Below are 24577 nucleotides of genomic sequence, written 5' to 3'. Positions count from 1 at the left end.
GCATCATTTTCTGAGCCCCAAAGCATGCAGGAAAGTACTTGCAGAAATTTGCATAGGGATCATCTTGAGCCTTGGGTGACTACAGACAGAAAAATCTGTAAGCCTGGGCTATGGAGGGCAAGAAATAGAAATTTCCAGAGCTTATACACAATACAGACTTTTCAGAGTTTCACTTTTGAGGAACTTATTGTACTAAGTCTTAAAAAGAATACATGAAGTATCCGTTTGCCTTTGAGTTAGGTAGTAATTAATAGGTATTAGGTGCACACATTTGTATAAAGTAGGATACTCCCCCATACCTTAGTAGTTCAGTGTTTATAACGTTTCTATGACTTCTCCGAAAATCCAGCTTTTTATGAGGAAGAAGCAAGTCCAACTGTCACTCCTGGGCTCCAAGAACACATAAATGTTGTCTCTACCCTGGACGTAAATTAGCATTGGATAAACAGATGCAAAAAAAAAAAAAAAAGAAAAAGAAAAGTCAAAGTTTCTCCTTGTTTACCTTTTAGAAATCTTCCCACTCAGTAGGGAAAAGCAATCTTAAAATTACAGTAATTAGACATCAGTTGAGAAAAGAAAACAAGTTTGACAAAACCTTGTATGCTTTTCCAGTCCCTCTCAAAAGGCCATGGAGTCTTAATGGCGGCCTTACCAATGAGAGAGCTGGTTCCCAAGTGAAACAAGAGCTTTCAAAGTTGCAGTAAGAAATTTTGACCAATAGGGGACTATTTATCAAAGCACTATTCATTGCACTTAAAGATCCTCTAGGGTAGCCCAAAATGAGAAGATACCTCTAAAAAGTGCCCGTCTTGGGAATAGTTTGCCCAAATGTCAGCTTCTGGAAGTTGTGTGTGCTCTTAAATTCAGCTCCCTCTGGGAAAGTGGGAGGCAGTCAAGGGGAGAACCACCATACTGCATGATGGAAGTTCCGGAAATGGAAAAGTTGGCCAAGGAAAGAGCGGCAAATGCATACTTGTTCAGAATTCACCCCTTGGGTTTTTTAATGATCAGTGGAAATACAAAGAGGGTTGGGTTTGAGGTGTTGTTTCACAGCATCTCCATGTAAACTGCCTGGCAACTATTTTAACCTGGAAGCAGGAAGCCCATTCTGCTTGAAACTGAATCTGTGATTCCTCCATGCTTAAAAATCTGTCAGTGAAGAATTTCAGGTTCTCTAGGTGATGAAAGTTAGCATGGAGAAGTGAAGTTTACATTTTTAGGGCTTTTTTTTTTTCTTTTGGAGGATAGCAATTTTTGTTTGGTTTTTGTTTTCAACCATTGTAGCATGCTTTTTGAATTGAGAGAATGAAATGTTCACACTAAAATGTTCCCATTGATTCTTATGCGAGGAATATACTCTATAGTTCAATTAAAAATATACCAAGCTGCTGTGTTGTTGGAGCCAAATGTAATCTCCAAGACTGTGGTCAATAAAGCATTCAAGAGAATGAAGAATTGAGGCTGAATGATCTGAGGTCTACTGGGGAATAAAGAAGCAACTGATTAGCATTTGAAAGCAAGGTCTTTTACTTTTTTAAAAGTCAAGGAGAATAAAAAAATGATCACCTATCAAGAACAAAGGGTTTGAAAAATCTCCCACTTTTGTTTTATGAGTCCTTTGAAAATTTTAAGAATGACCTTTAGCCATCAGCTCCAAGAACTCAGATGCGTTTCCATACCTGTAATATCACATCTGAGGGTTTTTCCAGAGTATACAACGTAAGAATAAATAGGAGAAATGCCATTTTTAAAATCACTCTTAAGTAACATTTGCTTCATCCAATGTAAGATTTAATAGGTGGGGTAAGTATTAGCACCAGTGTTAGGCTAAGCATTCAAGTGTATTGTGCTTTAAAAATAGCAATGGGAAAAAATCATACATGGTTATATTTTCTAGTAAATTATAATCTTCCTCTAATTTCTCAACATGTGTCTCTATAATTCAATACTGTAGAAATAGCCACATTCCTTCTGATAAGAGTATGTATAGAGGTCATTTTATGTGCCTTATTAATTAATTGTCTAGTAGTGCTCATCTATATGCTTTTCTTTTGTGAGCCCTAGAATACTGCTTCTGTAGCTTTAAGCTCAGGCTTCCCCACATACTTTTTGGAAATCCCTACAGATTTGTTTCTTGCTTTTAAATATCAGCACCTTTCTCCTTCCTACTCTTCTGTTTCTGCCCTCTATGCAGGAGATCTTCTCTTTTAAGTTTCCCACTGTGCTTCATAATAGAATCAAAAGAAAAAGGTACATCCTTCAGACAGCATTTGGCTCACTAGAAATAGAAAACCTGTCACCTTATTCTTAAAACCTTAGATCAGCCAGACCAGTGGCCGGGATAGTAGTTTCTACAAAGGGTACAGAGTAGGGTTAGTGAAATTATTATGGATCTTGCTCCCTCCAGATCTTCTTTTAGGAAAGAGATTATCCTTGTTCAGAAAAATGCCTTGACATCATTGCCGAGGCAAACTGTTCCTTGCTCATTTAAGTAGGAATGATTGGGGGCCTGTGAATTAACGGATGATAGTTCAACAGGAGGAAGGACAAGGTTTACGTAAGCACACAAGGGAGGAGTCACTCAATGAGTAGCTTGCTGAGTACTCAGAAGGGGTTGGTTAGGATTTCAATGAGTAATCTGTCTCCTTCCTGGAATTAGTACTCAACTCCCTTGGAGAAGGGTAAGGTGAGGTGTATTTTGGGAGATGTGCTGCTTTAGTAAGACAAAGATCAGATAAGATTTCAAATGCTTTTGTCTTAAAATAACTCTTATTCCTGGGCCCGGTGCTGTAGCATAGTGTGTAATGCCAGTGCCTGTAGTGCTGGCATCCTATATGGGTGCCGGTTGGAGTCCCAGCTCTCTGCTATGGCTTGGGACAGCAGAATAAGATGGCACAGGTCTTTAGTCCCCTGCATCTGCCTGGGAGACCCACAGGAAGCTCCTGGCTCCTGGCTTTGGATGGGCGCACCTCCAGCCATTGTAGCCATCTGGGGAGTGAACCTGAGGATGGAAGACACCTCTCTCTCTCTCTGCCTATGCCTCTGTGTAACTCTGCCTTTCAAATAAATCAATCTTAAAAAAAAAAAAAAAAGCCTTATTCCCAAACTGTGATTCCTTCTATCTGCTAAGGTTTAAGTGTGATTTGAAGAAAATATAGTTTTACTTTAGAGATGAAAAAGGAATTTTGAAGTATATTAAAGAGAGCAAGAAAGATATTTGATGTCATTATGCTTTAAAGACTAGCCTACATTTTATCATTCCTATTAGCCGTGTAGTTACTGTACCATACCTTTCCTCAGATACACACAAATGTAAAATCAAAATTCTAGACAGCAAGAGATCTCTGATGTAAGAGGATTTATTGATTTATTAAATACTAGCCACAAAGAATAGACTGGTCCTGGGACAAGTTCTCTAAGCTGCCAACTACAAGGCTAGGTAGCAGTTGGAAAGATTTCCAACAGATCTAAAAAACTATGGGATTTTACAATGAAACTTTGTGGGGAAGAAAACATGAATTGCTTGCAGTGATCCAGCATTGGGCTATAAATTAGACAAGCAGGACATTGCAAAGCAGGCAGGGTTGTGGGGTGGGATAGACTCTTAAGAGGCACTATTGCTTCTGGATTGCTGGGGTTGTGAGCAGAATGCATGGTACCTTGAAGGTTGTCGTCCTGGGGTTCTGAGTCAGGTTTCAACATATGCTTAGGAAGGTGAAGCCCTGAGTATTCCTGTTGCTGTTGTTGCTTATGGGTTGACCCAAAGCTGTTAGCTGCATAGCTTCTCTTATCTACTTCTTCATGCTCTTTCTTGGCCAATAACTAAATTTAGGCGACTTCAGTATTTTTCTCTTATTTCATATTTATCCATTTGCTGATGAAATTAATGGTTTTAGCATTACATATCACTAGATTCAAATTTCAGTCTTTCTTTCTAGCTGTGTAACTGCTACCAAATTATCAGGCCCTCATTGTTTGACGCTGGATAGCTAGTCCACCAGAGATGAGAGTTGGCAAAGGGAAAGGATTTATTTCAAGAGCGACAGTCTTGGCAAAAGAGAGATCTCTGGATCCAGAATGTGTTCTTTTCTGCCAAACAAGACAGCAAAAACGATTTTTAAATGGACGGAGTAGCTGCAGTGTGAGGTTAGGAAAAACAAAACAAAACAGCAAACAATGAGTCCAGTCAATTAATAGTTAGATTTTCAGGCTTTGTTCTGATGATCATCTGGGAAACCCAGGGCACCAGCCAGCTGGAGGCTCCTTGATGTGGAGCTTAGCATCAGTCAGGTGATGGCTGCAGACTTTCACCTCAGCTGGGTGTAAGGTCTGCCATCCCACTCAGCTCCTTTCAGTAGCCTCCTGAAATTCTTCTGCAAATACTATGACTCACACGACTACTATGGGTAATTCACTATATTAGTAGTTGTTTGTTAGTTAGAAGATGAAAAGAAAGGAAGGGGAAGATGCCTTTACTAAGTTTACGTAACCTCAATAACATTATTTCTCTACTCTATCATCAAATCTCAGTTCAGGCCGGCGCCCTGGCTCAATAGGCTAATCCTCCGCCTGCAGCGGCGGCACCCTGGATTCTAGTCCCGGTCGGGGCGCCAGATTCTGTCCCAGTTGCCCCTCTTCCAGGCCAGCTCTCTGCTGTGGCCAGGGAGTGCAGTGGAGGATGGCCCAAGTGCTTGGGCCTTGCACCCCATGGGAGACCGGGAGAAGCACCTGGCTCCTGCCTTCGGATCAGCGCGGTGCACCGGCCGCGGTGGCCATTGGAGGGTGAACCAACGGCAAAGGAAGACCTTTCTCTCTGTCTCTCTCTCTCACTGTCCACTCTGCCTGTCAAAAAAATAAAAATAAAAATAAATTTAAAAAAAATTAAAAAACAAATCTCAGTTCATTCATAAAATAACAATGATGCCACCAGAGAATTCTAAGACATAAACAAGGTAGTAAATGTAAAGGAATGAGTATGATAACAATGAAAAGTTTTTGTTATATTTTATGTACACCTTCCTTTAGCCTGAAAACACATTGAATGTAAAAAATACTCTTTGAATCTCTTTGATTCTACTTCTTTTCCCATTAAAGAATCTCAGACTCATAAATTCTGTCTCCCCTTTTTCACTTATTTCTCTCCTCACACAACTGAAAGTGGCTCCTGTTGTCTTTATCCCAAGTGACTTTGTTTTATTTCTAACCCTAGCCTCTCCCTAATCCTGCAGATTCATTTATCCACAGGGTTATTTTAAAAAATATTCTACACTCAACAATGAAAACTTAGAAAATGTAGAAAACAAAAAAAATCACAAAAAAGTATTCATTATTCCTCCATTAATAAATCACTTGCCTGTCACTTCCTAGCTAAACTGAGTTCCCTTTTCTATAAATAAAAATGTTAACATAGCCACAAAATCATAGTAGTAACAGGCATAAATATATAAGAAGTATTCGTGAAGTGCCCAGCAAACATTAAGTCATACATGGATGTCTGAACATTTTCGAAATTTTAAGTATGCACACACAGTGGACAATTTTGCACATATTCTTTCCATTATATTTGGCAATATATGCATGACTTTTAAAATGTAAATAGACTTTGTATAATGGATGTGATCAATAGTTTTTCAGACACTTAATGATTTTTACAGTTACCTCAAATATTCATTAATTTATCCAGGCTTGTATATGATTCTCAGTATTAAAACTACACTGGACATTTTTATTTCTCATTCACTAAACTATGCTGAAATGCAAATAAAATATTTTTAAGGTGATATTTTGAATCTATCACACAACTAAAAAATAAATCAATCCTAAACTCAAAAAGGCAATTCTCAGTTTAAAAGACAAAATGACCAGTAGCTCAACTCCAAGCAGCTGGCCATGTTGCAAAACACTGTGATTTATGATTCAATGGGCTGTGTTTTAGTATGTCATACAGACTTGTAAAAATGAATCCCTAATTGTTGGGCATTTAGGAGGTTTTCAGTTTCTCCCTAGACAACTTTTGTAATGAACCTGCTTTTAGATAAATATGTATGCTCACTTATGATTACTTCTTTAGATGTAAAATTTTATGAAATATGAAAATTTGCAGGCATTGCTTTCCTACTGTGAATGTTTTAAAAATCCAATTTTTAAAATTGGTTCTCTCCCATGATAACCAGGATAGGACCAAATCAAAGTCAAGAGCCTAGAACTGAATTTGGGTTTCCCATTTAGGTAATAGGGATCCAAATACCTGAGCTGTATCCCATCCTAGCTAAGACTCAAACCTGTCACTTTAGGGACTGGCGCCATGGAGCACTAGGTTAATCCTCCACCTGCGGCACCAGCATCCCATATGGGTGCTGGGTTCTAGTCCTGGTTGCTCCTCTTCCAGTCCAGCTCTCTACTGTGGCCTGTGAGAGCAGTGGAGGATGGCCCAAGTGCTTGGGCCCCTGCACCCACATGGAAGACTGGGAAGACACACTTGGCTCCTGGCTTCGGATTGGCGCAGCTCCGGCAGTTGCAGCCACTTGGGGAGTGAACCAAACAGAAGGAAGACCTCTCTCTCTGTCTGTCTCTCTCATCGTCTGTAATTCTGCCTGTAAATAAATAAATAAATAAATAAAACCTGTCACTCTGATATGGGATTTGTGCATCCCAAGCAGCAATTACACACCAACCCCTATGTATTTTTTTTTCCTGGCAAAATCTTATGACTTAATTCATACAACAAGTGTATAAGAAAGACTACTTGCTCATATCCTGATGATAAGCATTAACATCCCTTTTCATCCTTGCCAATCTAATAAGTAATCAGTACAATAAAATTCTTTTTTAAATTTGTATTCAAGTATATAAGAAAGATTACTTCCTCACATACTGCTGATAAGCATTAACATCCCTTTTCATCCTGAACTTTGTTCTTTTTAAATGTTAACTTTAAAGATTATGATGATTTTAATGATTTTTACTTCTTCTAATAAATATGATTTCACTTTTCAGTGATTATGAATCATAATTATGCAAGGATAAGAAAGAAAGTACATATATTCACACTTCTAATACATTCTAATTGCTGCAGCTTTTTATAAATATTTTCTTTGATTTTATATTGAACATTCACCTTGAGGCTTGAGGACTTTAGTCCGTTGAAAGCTTTGGTTCCTCTAATGGAACTGTCATGATATGTTCTCCAAATAAAAAGCATTCAAGGAGAGTCTAAGAAACCCACATTTTTCCAAAGACAGATTCTTCCCCCACTCCATCAGCACCACATGATTTCCCATTAAAGATTTTTGACCACATGTCCAATATATCAGGAAAACCTATCTGTTCCTCCTTCTAAAAGTACCTAAAAAAGCAGGTGTCTGGCATGGCATTTTAAGTCACCACTTGGGACACCCTCATCCCACATCGGAGTACGTGGTTTGAGTCATAGCTATTCTGCTTCCAATCCAGCTGCCTGCTAATGCACACCCTGGGAGACAGCAGATGAAATCTCAAGTAGTTGAATCCCTGCCAACCATGTAGGAAATCCTGATGGAATCCCAGACTCTTGGCTTCAGCCTGGCCCATTCCCAGTTATGCTGGCATTTGAAGAATGAGTGAGCAGGTGCAAAATATCTGTCCTTCTTTCAAATAAAATGAAGAGTAAAAACTACATTTATTAAAAAAGTACCCAGAATCTTAATACGTGGCATCAAATCAATTTTACTACCAAATCAGGATCAACTCCTGAGTTACAGCAGAAGACTTCCAATGGCTCTCTTAGCATCTTCCTTTGCCCCTTTGAGCCTGTTGTCAATGGTAACTGTCAGCTGTTTAGTGAACTATTAAAACATCACAAGTCCCTTATTTGCTCCCCCAGAGCCCTCTGGCTTCACATCCCAGTAGCCTTCCACCTTGCTTAAAATAACAGCTACCGTCATCCCAATGGCCTGAAGCCTCATGGAGCTCTACCTGCTGCAAGCCCATTGCCTTTCAGATATCTCTCACTGTCTGACCCTAACTCCCTCAGTTCCAGCCACACTAGGGTCTCTCTTGTCTCTGAGACAGACAAGTCAGAGAGACTCTTACCTGACATATTTGCATCCACTCTGCTCTGTCTTGGATGTTCTGTTTATTGAGTCTTTTGCTAATTGAAGGTTTAACCTATACCTACTCCTCATTTTCACGGTTAATTTTTCTTTACATCAATTACCACTATCTGACGTAACACATATATATATTAATTTTAATTATCATTTCTACGTAATGTAGGCTCAGAAGAATGATGTTTATTATTTGTTTTGTTCACTGTTGTAGTCTTAGTGTGTGCCTGACATAACATTTTTGAATGAAAAAATATCTAGTTTCTGCTTTTTGTTATATTATTTTGCATCAAAATAAAACTAGTTCTAAAATATTTTAATTACATGTGTCTTTTCTTTCTAATACTTAATGGATTTTTGCTACATTCCAATATTTAATTAGTTTCAGTTTACATTCATTAAATGCTTTGATATTCTTAAAGAATAAGTATTATAAGCTTCAGATGATATTAACCCTATTGTTACTAACTGTATTTTAAGAGGAATGTAACTTTATCAGAGAGTTTGTAAACTTCATCAACTATTTGAAGTCAGTATTGGCAAGATCTTCTTTTAAGTATTTTATGGTCTTCTAATGTTTGATGCAGCCAATGACTCCATATACTGCCATATTCTGAATCTCATAACGTGCTCTTGACAGCTTTCCTTGAGATAACTCTACTCAAAAGTAATTTGTACCCAGTAAGCTTTTAGCACATATCTATGGAAATGAATCTTGCATATGATTCTGCACTTGTCTTTTGCAACAAAAAATGGATACATCTAGAGACTGGTATGCTTAGTGAGGTAAACCAGACCCAAAAAGACAAGTACCATATTTTCTCTGATTTGTGGTAGCTAATATGTAAAAAAGAATTTGATGTTTATGAATGAAACTGTAATCCTGGTAGACAGGAGCCAGAAACTTCTTCTAGGTCTCCCACATGGGAGCAGGGACCCAAGGACTTGGGCCATCATCTACTGCTTTCCCAGGCCACAGCAGAGAGCTGGATCAGAAGAGAAGCAGCCCAGACTCGTACTGGCGCCCATATGGGATGCCGGCGCTTCAGGCCAGGGCGTCAACCCGCTGCACCACAGTGCTGGCCCCTGTTGAACTCTTTATTTAGTGGAGCATTGAACCTGTGACTAAAGTAAATTAAAAAATCTTACTGCGAACATTTTTTAAAAAAGGAAATATGATTCATTATATTCTTAGAATTACATCTATGAACTACATGAAATTGTTATTGTTATATGAATAAATCAGTAAGAAATTCACAAAGTGATTCACTTAAATTTTAAATTTAGTAATATAATGAAAACTTGAACCAAACAAACCAAAATTTTTCATAGTGCTTATACTCAGAATGCAATCTCAGAATGTGGTATTTCTCAGTTTACATATGCTGATCATATGGTTCCCAAAAACCTTATGATTTTTATGTATTGTCAGTGCATGCTAGGGAAAACCAATCGATAAGAACTCATATCTGGGATTCTAGGTAACTGTTTTTCTCAGTCACAGAATCCTCTAATTATTTCAGATTATCAAGAAAAAAAATCCTTTTTGTTTGTTTCACCCACTCTCCATTTAGCTGCTATGTCACTAGAGTATTACCATTTGATTATTTGAAAGTAATATCTAAATTCAAACATTTAAAAAATAAAACACTTTTCATTTCTGATAGCCTTAACATATTCAATTTAAAGTATGTTTTCTTTGAAATTGTTTTATACTATAAATCTAAAATATTTAAGATGTGTGTTTAGAAAGTGAAGATAACTAGATATTTTTATTTACTTCTATAATTTAGAATCACCTGGTTGAAATCCAAGTTTAGCGGCATGCCTTCCAAACATTTGCTTTTTATGAAATATTCCGTGAAAAGTTTCTACAAATATATTCACTGCATTTCCCTGAGATCTGTTTTTCTGCACCCCTTCATCACACCTGATTGTTTCTTCTTCTCCACTTGTTCCTTATGTTGACTTTTTCATCTTAGTGTCGTGCAATTTCTTTAATAACAAATACTATACCTTCAGCCTTTAAAATTGGAGAAATTTATATTTACTAAATAAAAAAGGAAAAAAAGATAATATGAAACCAAACTATGAAATAATACAGAGAAAACAAAGTCAGCAAGCTATAATCCAAAAGTTGTACTTTCTAAATTTATATTTATTAAATAAAATTTATATTTATAAACAAAAAAATAAAATTGGAAAAATTTCTAATACTTATATACAACTTATAATGAGGTTTTAACAAGGAGAACAGTGGTCATTAATTCTTCATAAATAGAAGTAGAAGGTGTAGTCCCTAAGCAAAATACAAGCTCACACCCTGCTTAAAGACAGCCCTTGTAATCTTCAGCCAGGAGCATGTTTTATGCAAAAAGCATTTCAAACAGGTTATTATGAAATATACACGTTCTCTCATTAATGTCTTTGAGCTGTGTGTGTGTGAGCAGAATTATAAGGGGTTTCCAGCGACTCATTTCTAGTTTGGGCTACCCTGGCATTCTGTGAAGTTGTGGATATTCAGACTTCTAAATAGGTCTCAATAAAGCCTTGGCAGAAGAGCTTGAAGCTTGTACCCATCAAAAATATCAGCTGCGTTTCTCAAACAATATTACATAGTTATTAAAATAAGAGAATTAACTGCAAAATTTGCAAGTTACAAACAGTGTTGTAAATCAACGAGGCAATTAGCATGAGATTTTTTAAGTGACTGAATACAAATTCAGAATTATGAAGTCATTATCTAATAACCCAACAAGTGATGTGAATAAATCCTTGCTAATATGAAAATTATCAACCACTGAAACACCCTTCCCGACAAGCAGGTCTATGGATCCTCATGCTAACGCACTGAGATTGATAAACCGCGGACTTTCTGTGAAAGCTGTTTATGGCATTGCTGAGGCCTGTGTTTAGAGAATCTGTCATGCAAATGATCAGCAAATGGTAATCTGCACTTGTTTTCATGTAATAGGCAGACAGGTCTGCACCAACTTAGATTCAAGTTCTATTAATACTCTTTGAAACTAATTGCTGGAAAATGAATTTTAATGGCAGGATTTTATTCTTTTTTTCTCTCCTGTCCCTGTAGAAGACTAAAGCCATCTACTTAACTTTATTTTTTTAAAAGATTTATTTATTTATTTGAAAGTCAGAGTTACACAGAGAGAGGAGAGGCAGAGAGAGAGAAAGGTCTTCCATCTGCTGGTTCACTCCCCAGATGGGCGCAAAGGCTGGAGCTGTGCTGATCCAAAGCCAGGAGCTTCTTCTGGGTCTTCCACGTGGATGCAGGGGTCCAAGGACTTAGGCCATCTTCTACTGCTTTCCCAGGCCATAGCAGAGAGCTGGACAGGAAGTGGAGCAGCCAGGTCTCGAACCGGTGCCCATATGGGATGCCGGCACTTCAGGCCACGGCATTAACCCACTGTACCCCAGCGCCAGCCCCGCCATCTACTTAACTTTGAACATATGTTTTATTTATTTATTTATTTATTTTTAACAGGCAGAGTGGACAGTGAGAGAGACAGAGAGAAAGGTCTTCCTTTGCCGTTGGTTCACCCTCCAATGGCCGCCGCGGCCGGCACGCTGTGGCCGGCACACAGCGCTGATCTGATGGCAGGAGCCAGGTACTTATCTGGTCTCCCATGGGGTGCAGGGCCCAAGTACTTGGGCCATCCTCCACTGTACTCCCTGGCCACAGCAGAGAGCTGGCCTGGAAGAGGGGCAACCGGGACAGAATCCGGCGCCCCGACTGGGACTAGAACCTGGTGTGCCGGCACCCCAAGGCAGAGGATTAGCCTAGTGAGCCATGACGCCGACACTGAACATATGTTTTAAATAGGCACAGGCCATAATCTCCTGTGACCTATGTTGCAAAAGACCCCTAATCCCCTTTCTAACCACATTCCATTTTACACTCTACTCTCAAAGTCACCTTCTCATTATCCTAGGCCCTTCCTCCACAAAAGCCCCATTTCTCTGTCGAATAACAAAGCAAACACTTTCGTATGGCCTCAATACCCTCTGTTATCTTGTCCCAGTTAATATGTTTGTGTTTATACAGTGTTAGTACACATACAAAAAAGCCATATACAATTGATTAATGAATAAAGCAACATGCAGCTAACCACTCTCCAGAACAAATTAGCAGATCATTGTCACCACTGGAGCAGCCTTCCAGCCATTCACTCCCCTGCACCTCAGAGCTAGCCATTCAGAGGTGATCCCTTCTTGATTTTCTCCACCTAGATGTGCATTCTGAAACATCCTAATTTTACCTGTTCTTGAGTGCCATATACATAGAATCAGACTCTGTTGCCTTTCAGTATTACATTCTTCACTCAAATCATTGTTTTAAAAATGCATTCATGCCACTGTTTCACTCTAGTTTCTACAGTTTCAGTCATTTAGTATTCAATTGCACTTGTATACCAAAATATGTTTATCTGTTCAGTGTTGAAGGACATTTGGATTTTTAAATTACTTCAAAATTTGGCCTCTTACTAACAATGTTGCTATAATATCCTTGGACATATATTTTGTTGTGCCCCAAATTCTCTAGTACTACCCAAGTGGTGGAATTACTAGGACATAGCTATGCAGATATTCATTACAACATATTTACATAATACACAAAAACAGTGTTAAGTCACAGAGGGGTATCTTCAGAGGCTACTACGTACATGAAAATGTTTTCCAAAATGGCTGCATCGGATTTCAACATCTTCATAAGTGACTCATAGCTCTTGTTTCTCCGTATGCTTAGGATTCTCAGAAGATCTCTCCTTCTGTTTCTCCTCTATGTGTTCCTGCTTTGGGATTTCCAATCTTTTTGTTGATTCTTGGTACACCATGTTTTTTCATTCTACCAAACTGCAAGTTGCTATTTTCTTAATCTCCTTCTAATCTGTTTGTAAGCGCTCACAAAATTCTTCACTATGATCATTGTGTCTCTAATTCTCAAATATCATTTTGGTTCTTTTTCAACTCTAATGACATCTTTCATAGTTTCCAGTTTCCTGCTAGGTAAAAATGAATTTAATACAGTAAAAATAATTTTCATAATTTAAAAATTCTCATATTTGAATACTTGTTCTTTCTTCTGTCACATATGAAGTGTTATTTACTTTCAGTTGGTATCTTTGGTTGTTATTTTGGTCTCTAGGAAGCTATCTTAAGAAAGAATATGAGGTCTAAAATGAAGATGTTTTCCCCTGGAGAGAATTTCCTTCTTCTATCAGGCATCTAGAGTCTCCAGCAGTCTAGTATCGCCTAAAATTGTGTTGAGATGTGTGGTTGATCACACATTGGACTTTGATTGTTGATTGTCCTCTTGGACTAAATTTAAGCCATGGGTTGAAAAGCTGGGGTTCAGAGAGGTAAAGATGAAGTAAAATAAATTATGATGCTTCCTTTTGTAACTCATTGTGTGACTCTGAGATGAAATTTGTAGGTCCTAACTTTTCTCATCTAGTAAAACTGTATATTGCTGGCAACACTCCAAATTGTGATTTTCCTTTTTTTTTTCCAGTTTCCATTATATTTTTTGTTGTGCTACCATCAGTTATTGTGTGCACTGCTTATTGTTTTACTTTATGTTATTAAATTGAGTACTCCTTCCCCACTACTAGGTTATAATGACTTTGAGAGTGGTGCGCATGACTTTTTTTAACCACATTTCTCACTATATTGAGTGGAGTTCCCTGGTGCAGCCATGGGTCAATGGAAGTTAAATGGATAAGTCAATGAGTAAATAAGTTTGGCAATAAATACATAGATAAAAGTGATTGAACTAAGCTTAGCATTGCCAGAGATGAAACAAGTATCTTTGTTACATTTCCTAAAGCGTCAGTATAATTTCTGTTGCTGTGTTTACCTGTGTGATATATTGGCTGATTGTCCTCATAGAGAACAACTTGGCCTGAGATAAAATTTATGAATAGTGATCCAAATCTGTAATAGAACTAAAAAATAAAGCTTGAAAAACATTGATCCAGATGAGGAATGATAGGATGTAATAAAGGTTTATTTAGGACATAAAATTTAACGTCACGTTCATCAATAATTCATCAACTCTCTTTAAAAGAATCTGTAGTATAATCATTTCTATTCTGAACCTTTAATCAATTCTAGGTGACATTGTGAGGAGATTTTGATGAGAGACCAGTAAAAGGGATCTATCTGCCTAGGGATTTATTTATTAAAAGAATTAAAATTATTTCTAGGAAGAAATTTAGCATATTAAGGAAATGTAACAGTATTTTAACAATTGCTCTAAAGCTATTTGAGTAAAAAATGACTAGAAATTAGTAGTAGTTAATGTGAGTGTACACTGGGATACTATTTTTTCCATGTTTATTGTTTAACTTTGCAATGTAATTAAGTCCTTAATTTTTAAGCATCACCTACCTCAGAGGGGTGATTAAATTATTGCTACACTTAACAGATTTGATAGATTTTTGAAGGTTTTGAAAATAAAGAATATTTATGGCCTAAACTATTGGTAGGAGAGCCAAATAAGATCTTTCATGAATCTTCTTTCAATTGATTTACCAATTGATATATGTTTAAAAATCTAGAAGTGAATGACTTGCATATAAAGAAATATTCATGCTTTCTGTTGCCACTGTTTACAACATGGTAATGTTGTAACATATAATGGTCAGGGCTTTTTACAACATGATACAGCCATACAAAGCACTATTGATTATAGAACTTATTGATCTTATTTACATGTACCCCGATTTTTATCTTTATTTTGGAATTATCTTAATTCCTTCTGATTATAATGACCACAAGACCTATTTCAGAATATTTATATATTATATAGTCAATGGCTAGGATATATGTATTATGCAACCAAATAGAAAGTAACAGATTTAACCAACTATAAGTTTCAATACACACCCTAACATATCTAAGTAAGTGGAATTATCAATATGTTGTATTTTACTTACAATATTAAATATTCACTTGAATTTTCACTTCTCACTCATGTAGAGTGCTTTTAAAGATTTATTTGAAAAGCAGAGGTAGGGAGAGGGAGAGATAGGGGGAGAGGGAGAGGGAAGATCTTCCATCAGTCAATTCACTCCCTAAGTGGATATAATGGCCAGGGCTAGGCTAGGAAAAGCCAGGAGTCCAGAACTCCATCCAGGTCTTCCACATGCAGGCAGGGGCTCAAGCAATCTGTGCCATCCTCTGCTGTCTTCCCAGGCAGATTAGCATGAAGCAGAACAAGAAGTGGAGCATCCTGGATTCAAATCAGTGCTCATATGGGATGTATCACCGGTAGAGGCTTAACACACTTCACCACAATGCCAGCCTCTATGATGTCATTTAAATTAAACAAATTAATCAGTATTATGACATATTTTGGTTCGATCTAAAATCTTATCTATTGATCTAGCAATCTATCAATATTTATTAGCATAAAATACTATTCTAATAGGAAAAAAATCAGAAGGTTGACAAAAAACATTGGAATTTCTTCCCTCCTTACATTTTAGAACCCTAGAATGTCAGTTTGAGTCTGGTACAGCATTTCACATGTCAGGGACATGCATTTTTATCTTGATTCTCTACTACCTATACTTTCAGATAGTTACCAGAGCACTAGCCATTTTATGTTCATTCTAGCTGACAAGTAATAGCACAAGAAATGTTGCACAAACCACCCTGTTTATATCACATTGACCAGAAATAATCACAGGTTCTTACTTTGCCTCGAGGAAGAAAAAAATGGACTTGGACTTTACACTCAGTATGCTAAAAATGAACATATAATTAAAGCAGAGAATCTGCTAATGAGAGGCCATTAGGAGTAATCTACTCTATGTAATTGTCTCTTTACTGATTTGTTTTTCTCTAAGGTAACAAATACACAGTTAAACAAAAATAATTTTGTTAAAAAAAGTTTACAAATCCAAGACCTAACCAATATTACAAACACCCCAATATCAACATAGTTGTAGCTGAGCTTCAAACTTCGTACTGGTTTTCTGAGTATCCGAAGTGAAAAGGGATACTGCAATAATTAGTTACATTATTTTCATCATTTTATAAAAAGGCTTTGCTAAAGAAAAATTAAGATTTTTGGCCCTGAGCAACTCAACAATTTATCTTATGGTAATTTTTAGAGAAAAAGCTGAGTGCTAGGGTGGCTAATATTTCTATAGCAGGGGCAGTGATTCTAAAAGTCACTTTCTTAGTGTATTTTAGTAAAAGCCAAAAGCAAAGTATTATTTTACATCTCAATGAAGGTTATTTTGTGAGTCCCTAAGGGAAAATGATTCAAAAAGAAAATCTTTGGGTGTTTTGGCTTAGACTCCAGGAAAGAGCTTAACCTGCTCAGAGGGTCGAATGGAATGTCTACACTGTGCATGGTTCTCTGTAAATATTGCTATTGCTCAAAGGTTTCTGAACAAGTTGTGGAAATTAAAGAGTAGATCATCTAATTTCCTGTGGCCTGCCAGCGTGTTTCAAACCAACTGAACTCTCAACACTGGGACTTCTGAAAACTAAAAGGGGCTTATTTGCTAGCTCAAAGAAGACAAAAATGAGAAAAGATCAAAGAGGTGGCAGTAGAAACCAATTTCATAAATATACTAAATTAGACAGTTTATCCAAAACATAATTTTTCTCAAAGCCATAGTAGAGAAGCTATTTTTGCAATGAAATGTGTGTTTAAAATCAGATTCATAAATTACTTGGCAAATAACTCCTAGTAAAGGTGAAGTTAAAATTTTTAGCTAAATTATAATTTGTTACATTTTTTAGCTTTTCATAGTTATATGTAGATGATATCTGTTAAAATATTCTGTACTTTTAAACATGTAGACAATAAATGTCAGCTAACAGATCAATCAATCCATAATTTCACGAATATAATTGTATTTTTGATGAATCTTAGATTGGTCCCTAGCTGGCAAGGAACATGATCTCATGGCCCCTAATATTTATAGTCATTTTCAGCCCGTTTTTTTATATGACAATAATTAAATGAGATGACAAGAAATTTGGTGATAAAACATTGTTCAATAATACATTAACAATGCATAAATTATATTCCTAATTCTCTCAAGGTGTTAATTTTTAGACTTTGTTAATAAAACTCAAAAAATTCACCTTTCCTCTTAAAGAACAATATTTACTGACATCAAGATTTCTTTTATTTCCGTGTAGGAAGAACCTTTCGTAATGGTCTCTGAAAATGTCTTGGGCAAGCCGAAGAAATACCAGGGCTTCTCCATTGATGTTTTGGATGCCTTATCTAACTACCTGGGTTTTAACTATGAAATATATGTTGCACCGGATCACAAGTATGGAAGCCCACAAGAAGATGGGACATGGAATGGCTTGGTTGGAGAGCTAGTCTTTAAGGTAAGCATTATTTGTCTTGTAATACAGGTCCAACTATGTGACATCTGTGAGCTAACTGCAATTGAAATAACTACAATCTCACTCAATACCACCGTATAAACTTCATGGAGAAAAAAGATAACAAAGACAGCTTTACAAATATTTCCTTTATTTCTTTCCTTTGCCTCATGTATACCCCAAACACTTTTCAGTATATAGTATATAAGGGCCTGATATAATTTACAAACACAATGAGTACCATTGTTTCTTTATTGACATTTTTAAAGTATTTATTTGAAAGAGTTCAGAGGAAAGGCAGAGAGAGATCAATCTTCCATCTGCTGGTTCGCTCCCCAGATGGCAGCAACAGTCAGGTCTGGGCCAGGCTGAAGCCAATAGTTAGGAGCTTCATCCAGGTCTTCTATGTGAGTGCAGTGGCTTGAGGACTTGCACCATCCTCTGCTGCATTCCCAGGCACATTCGCAGGGAGCTGGATCAGAAGCGGAGCAGCCAGGACTCAAGCCAGCACCTACATGGGATGCCAACACTGCAGGTGGTAGATTTACTCACTATGCCACGTGACAGCCCTAGAAAGGTTATTTTTAAACAAGAAACCCTGACCACTTAGAAACTAAACATTGAGTTTTGGTATCTAAGCAAGCAAGATCTACACTTATATTTTTCTCCTTGTTTTCACTTCTCAAAAATGTGTTTAAACATTTCTATTCATTTAGTTCTGTTAGTGTCTTCTTCAATGTTTGAAAACTGTCGTTAAATGCATACATATTTATAATTCTTGTCCTGATAAATTATTAAATAATTGGATTTGAATTTATAATTTACTCTTGGACTTACATATGTCCTATATTTTGCCTCCATTCTTTCTTGTCTTGCTTTTTTCTGAGGGTGCTAATGAAGCATATTTCAATTCTTTATTTCTACTGCTATCTTTATAAACTATAACTTTCACATTCTTTCTAAAGTCAATATCATACACTTCATGTTTAAAAGCATAATAAACTTGGAGCAATATGAAACAGCCATTCTATCATGTGTGCTAGTGCTGTCACATTTTATTAAGCATAAAACATCAATATTTGTTAACTCTGAAAGGGACAAAAAGCAAAAAGAGGGAGAGAGAGAGACACACTCTCATCTACCATTTCTGGGGTTCTTTATTCCTTTCACAGATCTGAGTTCCTATCTTGTATCATGTACCTTTAACCTGGAAATTTTTCTTTAGAATGGTTTGTAGTACAAGCCTATACATGGCAAATGCTTATTTAAAATGTCTTCATTAACCCTCAGTTAATACTATTCTTGCTAGATATCAGTTTTGTTTTTAATGTTTTCAACTTGGGATTCTATCATCATTTACTATGTATTGTCTCTGATGAGAAGTTAACCATCATCTGCTCCCTTTTCCTTAGGGATGGTATCATTTTCTAAATGGAGATAGTTGTGTTAAACTCCTCTTTATTTCTGACATTCAGAAGTATAATTACGATATGCCTAGCTATGCTTTTCTTTGTCTTTGCCCTATTGAGAGTTTACTGAGCTTCAAAGATACGTTAAATTCAATAAGTGTCTGCAACTGTTTCTTTACATATTACCTTCATACTTTTCCCTTTCTAAGTTTGGAGAACATTCATATTAGACTACTAAATGCTACCTCTGTTTCACATAACCTTGCTTATTCTATTTAAATATTTGTATTCTGTCACTTTCAGATACAGTAATTTACTTTGATCGGCATTCAGTCTTTCTGATTCTTTTGCCATGCCCAGGTTTCTAATTGCATTGAATGATTTTTTTTTTCATTCTAGGTAGCTTTTTCAGTTTTAGACTTTGAATTCTTCTTATAGTTTCTGCTCATCTTTTTTTTAATATGTCCTCAGTAACATTTATACTAGTTTTTTAAACTCCTTGTTAAAATTTCAACAGCTCTGTCATCTCAGGATAAGCTTATGTTGAATACTTTTCTATTAACCATAATCAGTTCCTAGTTCTGGTTGTATTTGGTGGCACGTGGATGTTGTGTTTGATGCATTATTGACACTTGTGATTACCTCTCTAGAATTGCATGCCCATATTCTTTTAGAGGATTTGTTTTTGTTCAGATGGGCAGTTAAATTACTATCTGTCCAATCCAAATTTGTGGAGGTTTGGTTTTACATGTTGTTAAGACAGGCCTAGTTGATTTTACTTCAGTTCTTAAGGCAAATCCCTTAGTGTTTTTAGTATCTTCTGGGGTTCCTGTAGAAAGTCTGTGGTTCTCCTCAGGGCTTCTGATGAACAGATGCAAAACTCAGTCTCTCCTTCCCCTTTCATAGGCAAAGCTGTAATCTTTTGTTTGACTCTTGGAGCCACCTAGCTGTTGTTTGCTACCGCTTTTATCAGAATCTCCCCCATTCCTGGCCAGGTCAGGAGTGAGCCAGGGATTTGTGCAAAATTTATACACTGACTTGAGGCCCCTGTGGCCACCCTGGATACCTCAAACTCCATCCTAGAGCTGTCCCCACTCAATGGCACCTGAATTGATTTGGGGTCCTCAATGGATAAGTCATGTAAGAGCAGGTGTCACCCAAGGCGGTTACTGGTTTTAAGGGCTGACTATTCTACAGTTGCTGATTTTTGTTGGACGTTGGTGGTGACCTAAGCCAGACCTGTTTTAGTAGTATATAGGAGAAGAAATCAGATCATCAAAGATTATGGAAAAACCTGGAGGTGAAAGAAACACACATATATATTACTCTTTCAGAAAGCTTGGATGAGGAGAGGAAACAGATAGTAGCCAGAGGGTCACTGGTTTAGAAGGGGTTTGCTTTCAGGTTAAGAGTACGTGAGCCTACTTACAAGCTGAGGAGGAGCAAAAGGAAAGGAGAATTTAATATAATAAAAGGAAGTTAATAGATGAAGGATAGGATCTCTGAGTAGATACAGAAAAATTAAACTCAGAATTGTCTTTAGTGAGGTAAAGATGTTGCTTTGATATTGAAAAACGTGGTGAGCATGTGTTGATAGTTAAATCTATAGGTAAAAGGTTAGGAGACTGAATATCATATCTCATTGCTTTAAATGTATGGATAAAAATAGGAGATGAAGTATGTCAACAGTGATAGGAATAGGTATTATGTAACAGTCTACAGGAGAGTGGTGATTGATTGAGACAGATATTGAGGGAAGTGAGAGTGACTGGGAAATCAGAAAAGATAAAGGGATGGATCAGTGGTGCTGAGGATTAAGCTGAGGTTTTTATTAGACTGACACTTTTCATTCCTGCCCGTGTCTGGCTTTCTTCAGCTGAGACTGAATGCACATGTGTAGGATCAGAGAAGATTGACGCGTTGCTATCGAGGCTGAGATTGGGTGGATGAACTGGCAATAGAATTAAGTGAGATGAAAGGAAAAAAAAAAAAAACAAGCTAAAATGATTAAGGAAGTATGGCTATGATCAGAGAGACAGACCTGGGTAATATTTGCAAAAAATCAACCACATTATGAATATGAGGTTAACAAGTAAAGTATTAATAAAAAAGATGAAAGAGCTAGTATGTTAGAATTTATATATATAAATAAATATATATATAAATATATATTTATATATTTAATATTTATATATAGAGAATTTCTGTGGTTTCACTTTGAGGGTCATAGTAAGATATTAGAGGAAATAAAAGGAATTAAGGTTTAAAAATGGCCCCCAAAGAAAGGGGGGCTTGGTGGAGCTCAGTGAACTTGTACGGCAGCAGACCATTCAGATACTGCAATGGGGTCACGTTGTGTGGATTTTGACAAATGCACGGTGCCTCCAAAGTGTGAATCCTAATGTAAAAACTGGACTTTAGTTAATAATAATGCATCAGTGTTGGTTCATCAGTTATAACAAATGGACCACGCTAATGCAGCAAGTTAATAAGGGAAATATTTGTACTTCCTGTTCTATTTTTCTCTAAACTTAAAATGGCTCCTAACAATCAAGTCTATTGAAATAATGGCACCTTATCATTGTGGTAAGAAACAAGTATCGCTAGAGGAGGGTGGAAGGTTTCCGTGCGAGGATGAATACTTTTACCCAGAGCCACAGTTTTCAGGGCGTAAGAAACCATCTTGTTGTGAAGGTGAAGTCTGTGTGGTAGTGGCCCTTAGAAAGCACAAGTAACCAACAAAACAAAATGTAACAAAAAGGGAGGTGGTGTGCATGGAGTCTCACCAACAAAGAACAAAAGTCAGGCCCCTTCAATATCTCAGGAAACAGGCAAAACTCCATGGCCTCTAATAAATCACTTAAATGACGGCAGTGAATTCTCATTTCCTGGATGAGTTTGTTTTCTCCAAGTCGTCCTGAAGCCCTTGGCCTTTTTTGATGCCTCTGTGGACATCACTGCTCCTGCAGGTGAATTGTAGGTTTCTGCTACTGAAGGCTGATTTGCTCTCTGCAGTGTCACAGGCCCTGATGTCAACAGAGCCTTCACCGATTCTCCTGTGCCCTTTAGTTCACTAGATGCTGATCCTTCCTTAAGATCCCCCAATGACTATCCCAACATTTCTCTATGTTTTCCGAAGTCTGTCCTCCTAGTCCCACTCTACCCTGATGCCATTCTGACTTCCAGTTACTAAACCTCACAGTTTCTTGTAAAGTTTCTGAAGATCCAGTGTGAGTCCCTAATTTTCGTTTGTTCAACCTAGACTCCTTGCTTGTATTCTTCCAGTCTTAGTAGCCGTTCAAAGGCTTTGACTGAAGTAGACACTCGTGGCTACTGGTGGTGCATTTACTACTGGTGTGAACCTAGAACGCTTGTTGAAGCCTCTATCTGTGGAATAAACCTACTGTGAAGATTGACAAGGAAAATGGTTTAAGCCACCGAGGTTTCATACTATCTCCCAACTCCAATAGATTGGAAAATATTCAGTTTTTTTTCATTAATTAATTTATTTGAAAGGCACAGCTATCAAGGGTCAGGAGGGAAAGACCTTCCATCCACTGGTTCACTCCCCAGATGGCCTCAACAGCCAGAGCTGGGCCCATCAGAAGCCAGGTCTTCTTCCCTGTCTCCCACACGAGTTCAGGGGCCCAAGGACTTGGACCATCCTCCACTGCTTTTCCAGGCATATCAGCAGGAAGCTGGATTAGAAGTGAAACAGCCTCAACTCGAACCGCGCCCATATGGGATGCCGGCACTGCAAACAGAGGCTTAACATTCTTTGCCACAGTGCCACCAAAATATTGAGGTTTTGTATGGAAAAATATTACAAATGTAACATATATTTTAAAAGTAGACTTAACAAGGGGCCAGCATCCCATAAGGACACCAGTTCGAGTCCCAGTTGCTCTTCTTCGAATCCAGCTCTCTGCTATGGCCTGGGAAAGCAGTAGAAGATGGCCCAAGTCCTTGGGCCCCTGCACCTATGTGGGAGACCCAGAAGAAGCTCCTGGCTCCTGCCTTTGGATCAGCCCAGTTGCCACTGTTGAGGCCATTTAGGGAGTGAACCAGCAGATGGAAGACCTCTCTAAAAAATAAAGATTTGTGCTAATTGTATTAGAAAGTAAACTAACAGGATTTCCTGGTAGCTTTGATGAGAAGAGGAGGAGTAGGGAGGGTGAGAAAAGGACCCAAGCTTTTTTTTTTTTTTTTTAATCTTAAGTCATGACAACAGAAAAAGAAACATTTTGCTCCTATTTTTCTCTAATTCCACTCACATCCTGGCTTTGAGCTATAGAAGTCCAATTACTCATCCTTTTTTCTCCCTGATTATATAAATAAAATTATTTGAAAGCCAGAGTTACAGGGAGAGAGAGAGATTCTCCATCTGCTGGTTCACTCCCCAAATGGCCACAATGGCCAGGGCTGGGCCAGCCAGGAGCTTCTTCTGGGTCTCCCATATGGGTAGCAGGGGCCCAAGGACTTGGGCCACTCTCTACTGCTTTCCCAGGCACATTAGCAGGGAGTTGGATCAGAAGTGGAGTAGCTGGGACTGGAACCAACACCCATATGGGATGCCGGCATCACAGGTGGCAGCTTAACCCACTATGCTACAACACCAGTCCCATCCATGTATATTTTTAACATGGCAGCCAGAGTGATCTAGTTACTTCTCTACTGAAATAAATTTGATTGTGTTCCATTCCACTCAGAGTAAACAACATCCTTACCAACTTGCTTTGGGGTCTCTTCTCTCTCCCTCACTCACCATGCCCACATTTATGGTCCTCCTTGATCTTCAGTCACAGTGAACTTGGCTTTTTGCATGTCCATCTGGCCCATCCACCTAGAATGCTTTTCATACAGACATCTGTCCTGTCACCTCATTGAAAAAAAAAATTAAAATCTCTGTTTAAAGAATATCCATAGTCATCCCTTTGCAGAAGAACAAATTCCAACTGCTGTACTACCTGTACCCTTTTATTCTTTTCTTTATAACACATTACCATTTTCTGATGCAAGTTTTTCATTTGCTTTCTCCTGCCTCAATGGTTTGTTATTGAAATCTCAGCATGTAGACAACATTTATACCTAAAAAAAATGCATGACAGGCAACTGATATTTTAGGACATATATAAAACACCTCTCTAATTATCTTTCAATGGCATCTCATTCCTCTTTAGTAAAATTAAAAAATCTGCCATAGCTACTAAGCTTAACTGTATATAAAAAATTCCATTTTTTTAAATATCTGTTTTATTCATTTGAAAGCCAGAGTGACAGAAAAGGAGAGATACAGAAAGATCTTCCATCTACTGATTGAATCCCCGAATGGCTGTCTCAGACAGTGATGGGCTAGGCTAAAGCCATAAACCTGCAACACTATTTAGGTCTCCCATGTGGGTGACAGGACCCCAAGTGTTTGGCCCATCTTATGCTGCTTTCCCAGGTGCATTAGCAGGAAGTTAGATCAGAAACAGGAATAACTGCGACTTGAACCTGTGCTCAGACACTGACAGCAGGCATCACACAGCAATGGCTTTAACCCTCTGCACCAAACACGAGCCCCTGTCTTCTTTGTTGCAAAGTTAGATTTATTCTGCTATTTTGGGTCACTAATTATATAACTTGCTGTATTCAGTTTCTCTTGTTTCACTACTATTGAATTGAGAATGGTACTCTCTACTGGCATAGGTAAAACTAAGAAGA

The 24577-nt window shown here is 37.6% G+C and overlaps 1 protein-coding gene across 3 annotated transcripts in view; it reads left to right on the top strand.

Annotated features, from left to right (window-relative positions):
* The window catches only part of GRID2 (glutamate ionotropic receptor delta type subunit 2), a 1603946-nt gene that overhangs the window by 1188660 nt on the left and 390709 nt on the right, over nucleotides 1-24577 (top strand). For all 3 annotated transcript variants that reach the window (XM_051819557.3, XM_051819556.3, XM_002716957.6), the window contains exon 10: nucleotides 17268-17465. In XM_051819557.3, coding sequence (XP_051675517.1) covers nucleotides 17268-17465 — 198 coding nt within the window. The remainder of the gene's footprint in view (nucleotides 1-17267; nucleotides 17466-24577) is intronic.

This window comes from Oryctolagus cuniculus, chromosome 8 (genome assembly GCF_051225735.1).
Source record: "Oryctolagus cuniculus isolate XC-2025 breed Fujian yellow rabbit chromosome 8, ASM5122573v1, whole genome shotgun sequence".
Lineage (NCBI taxonomy): Eukaryota > Metazoa > Chordata > Mammalia > Lagomorpha > Leporidae > Oryctolagus > Oryctolagus cuniculus.
Note: the sequence above shows the minus strand (reverse complement) of the source record. Positions and strands in the feature narration are given on the sequence as shown.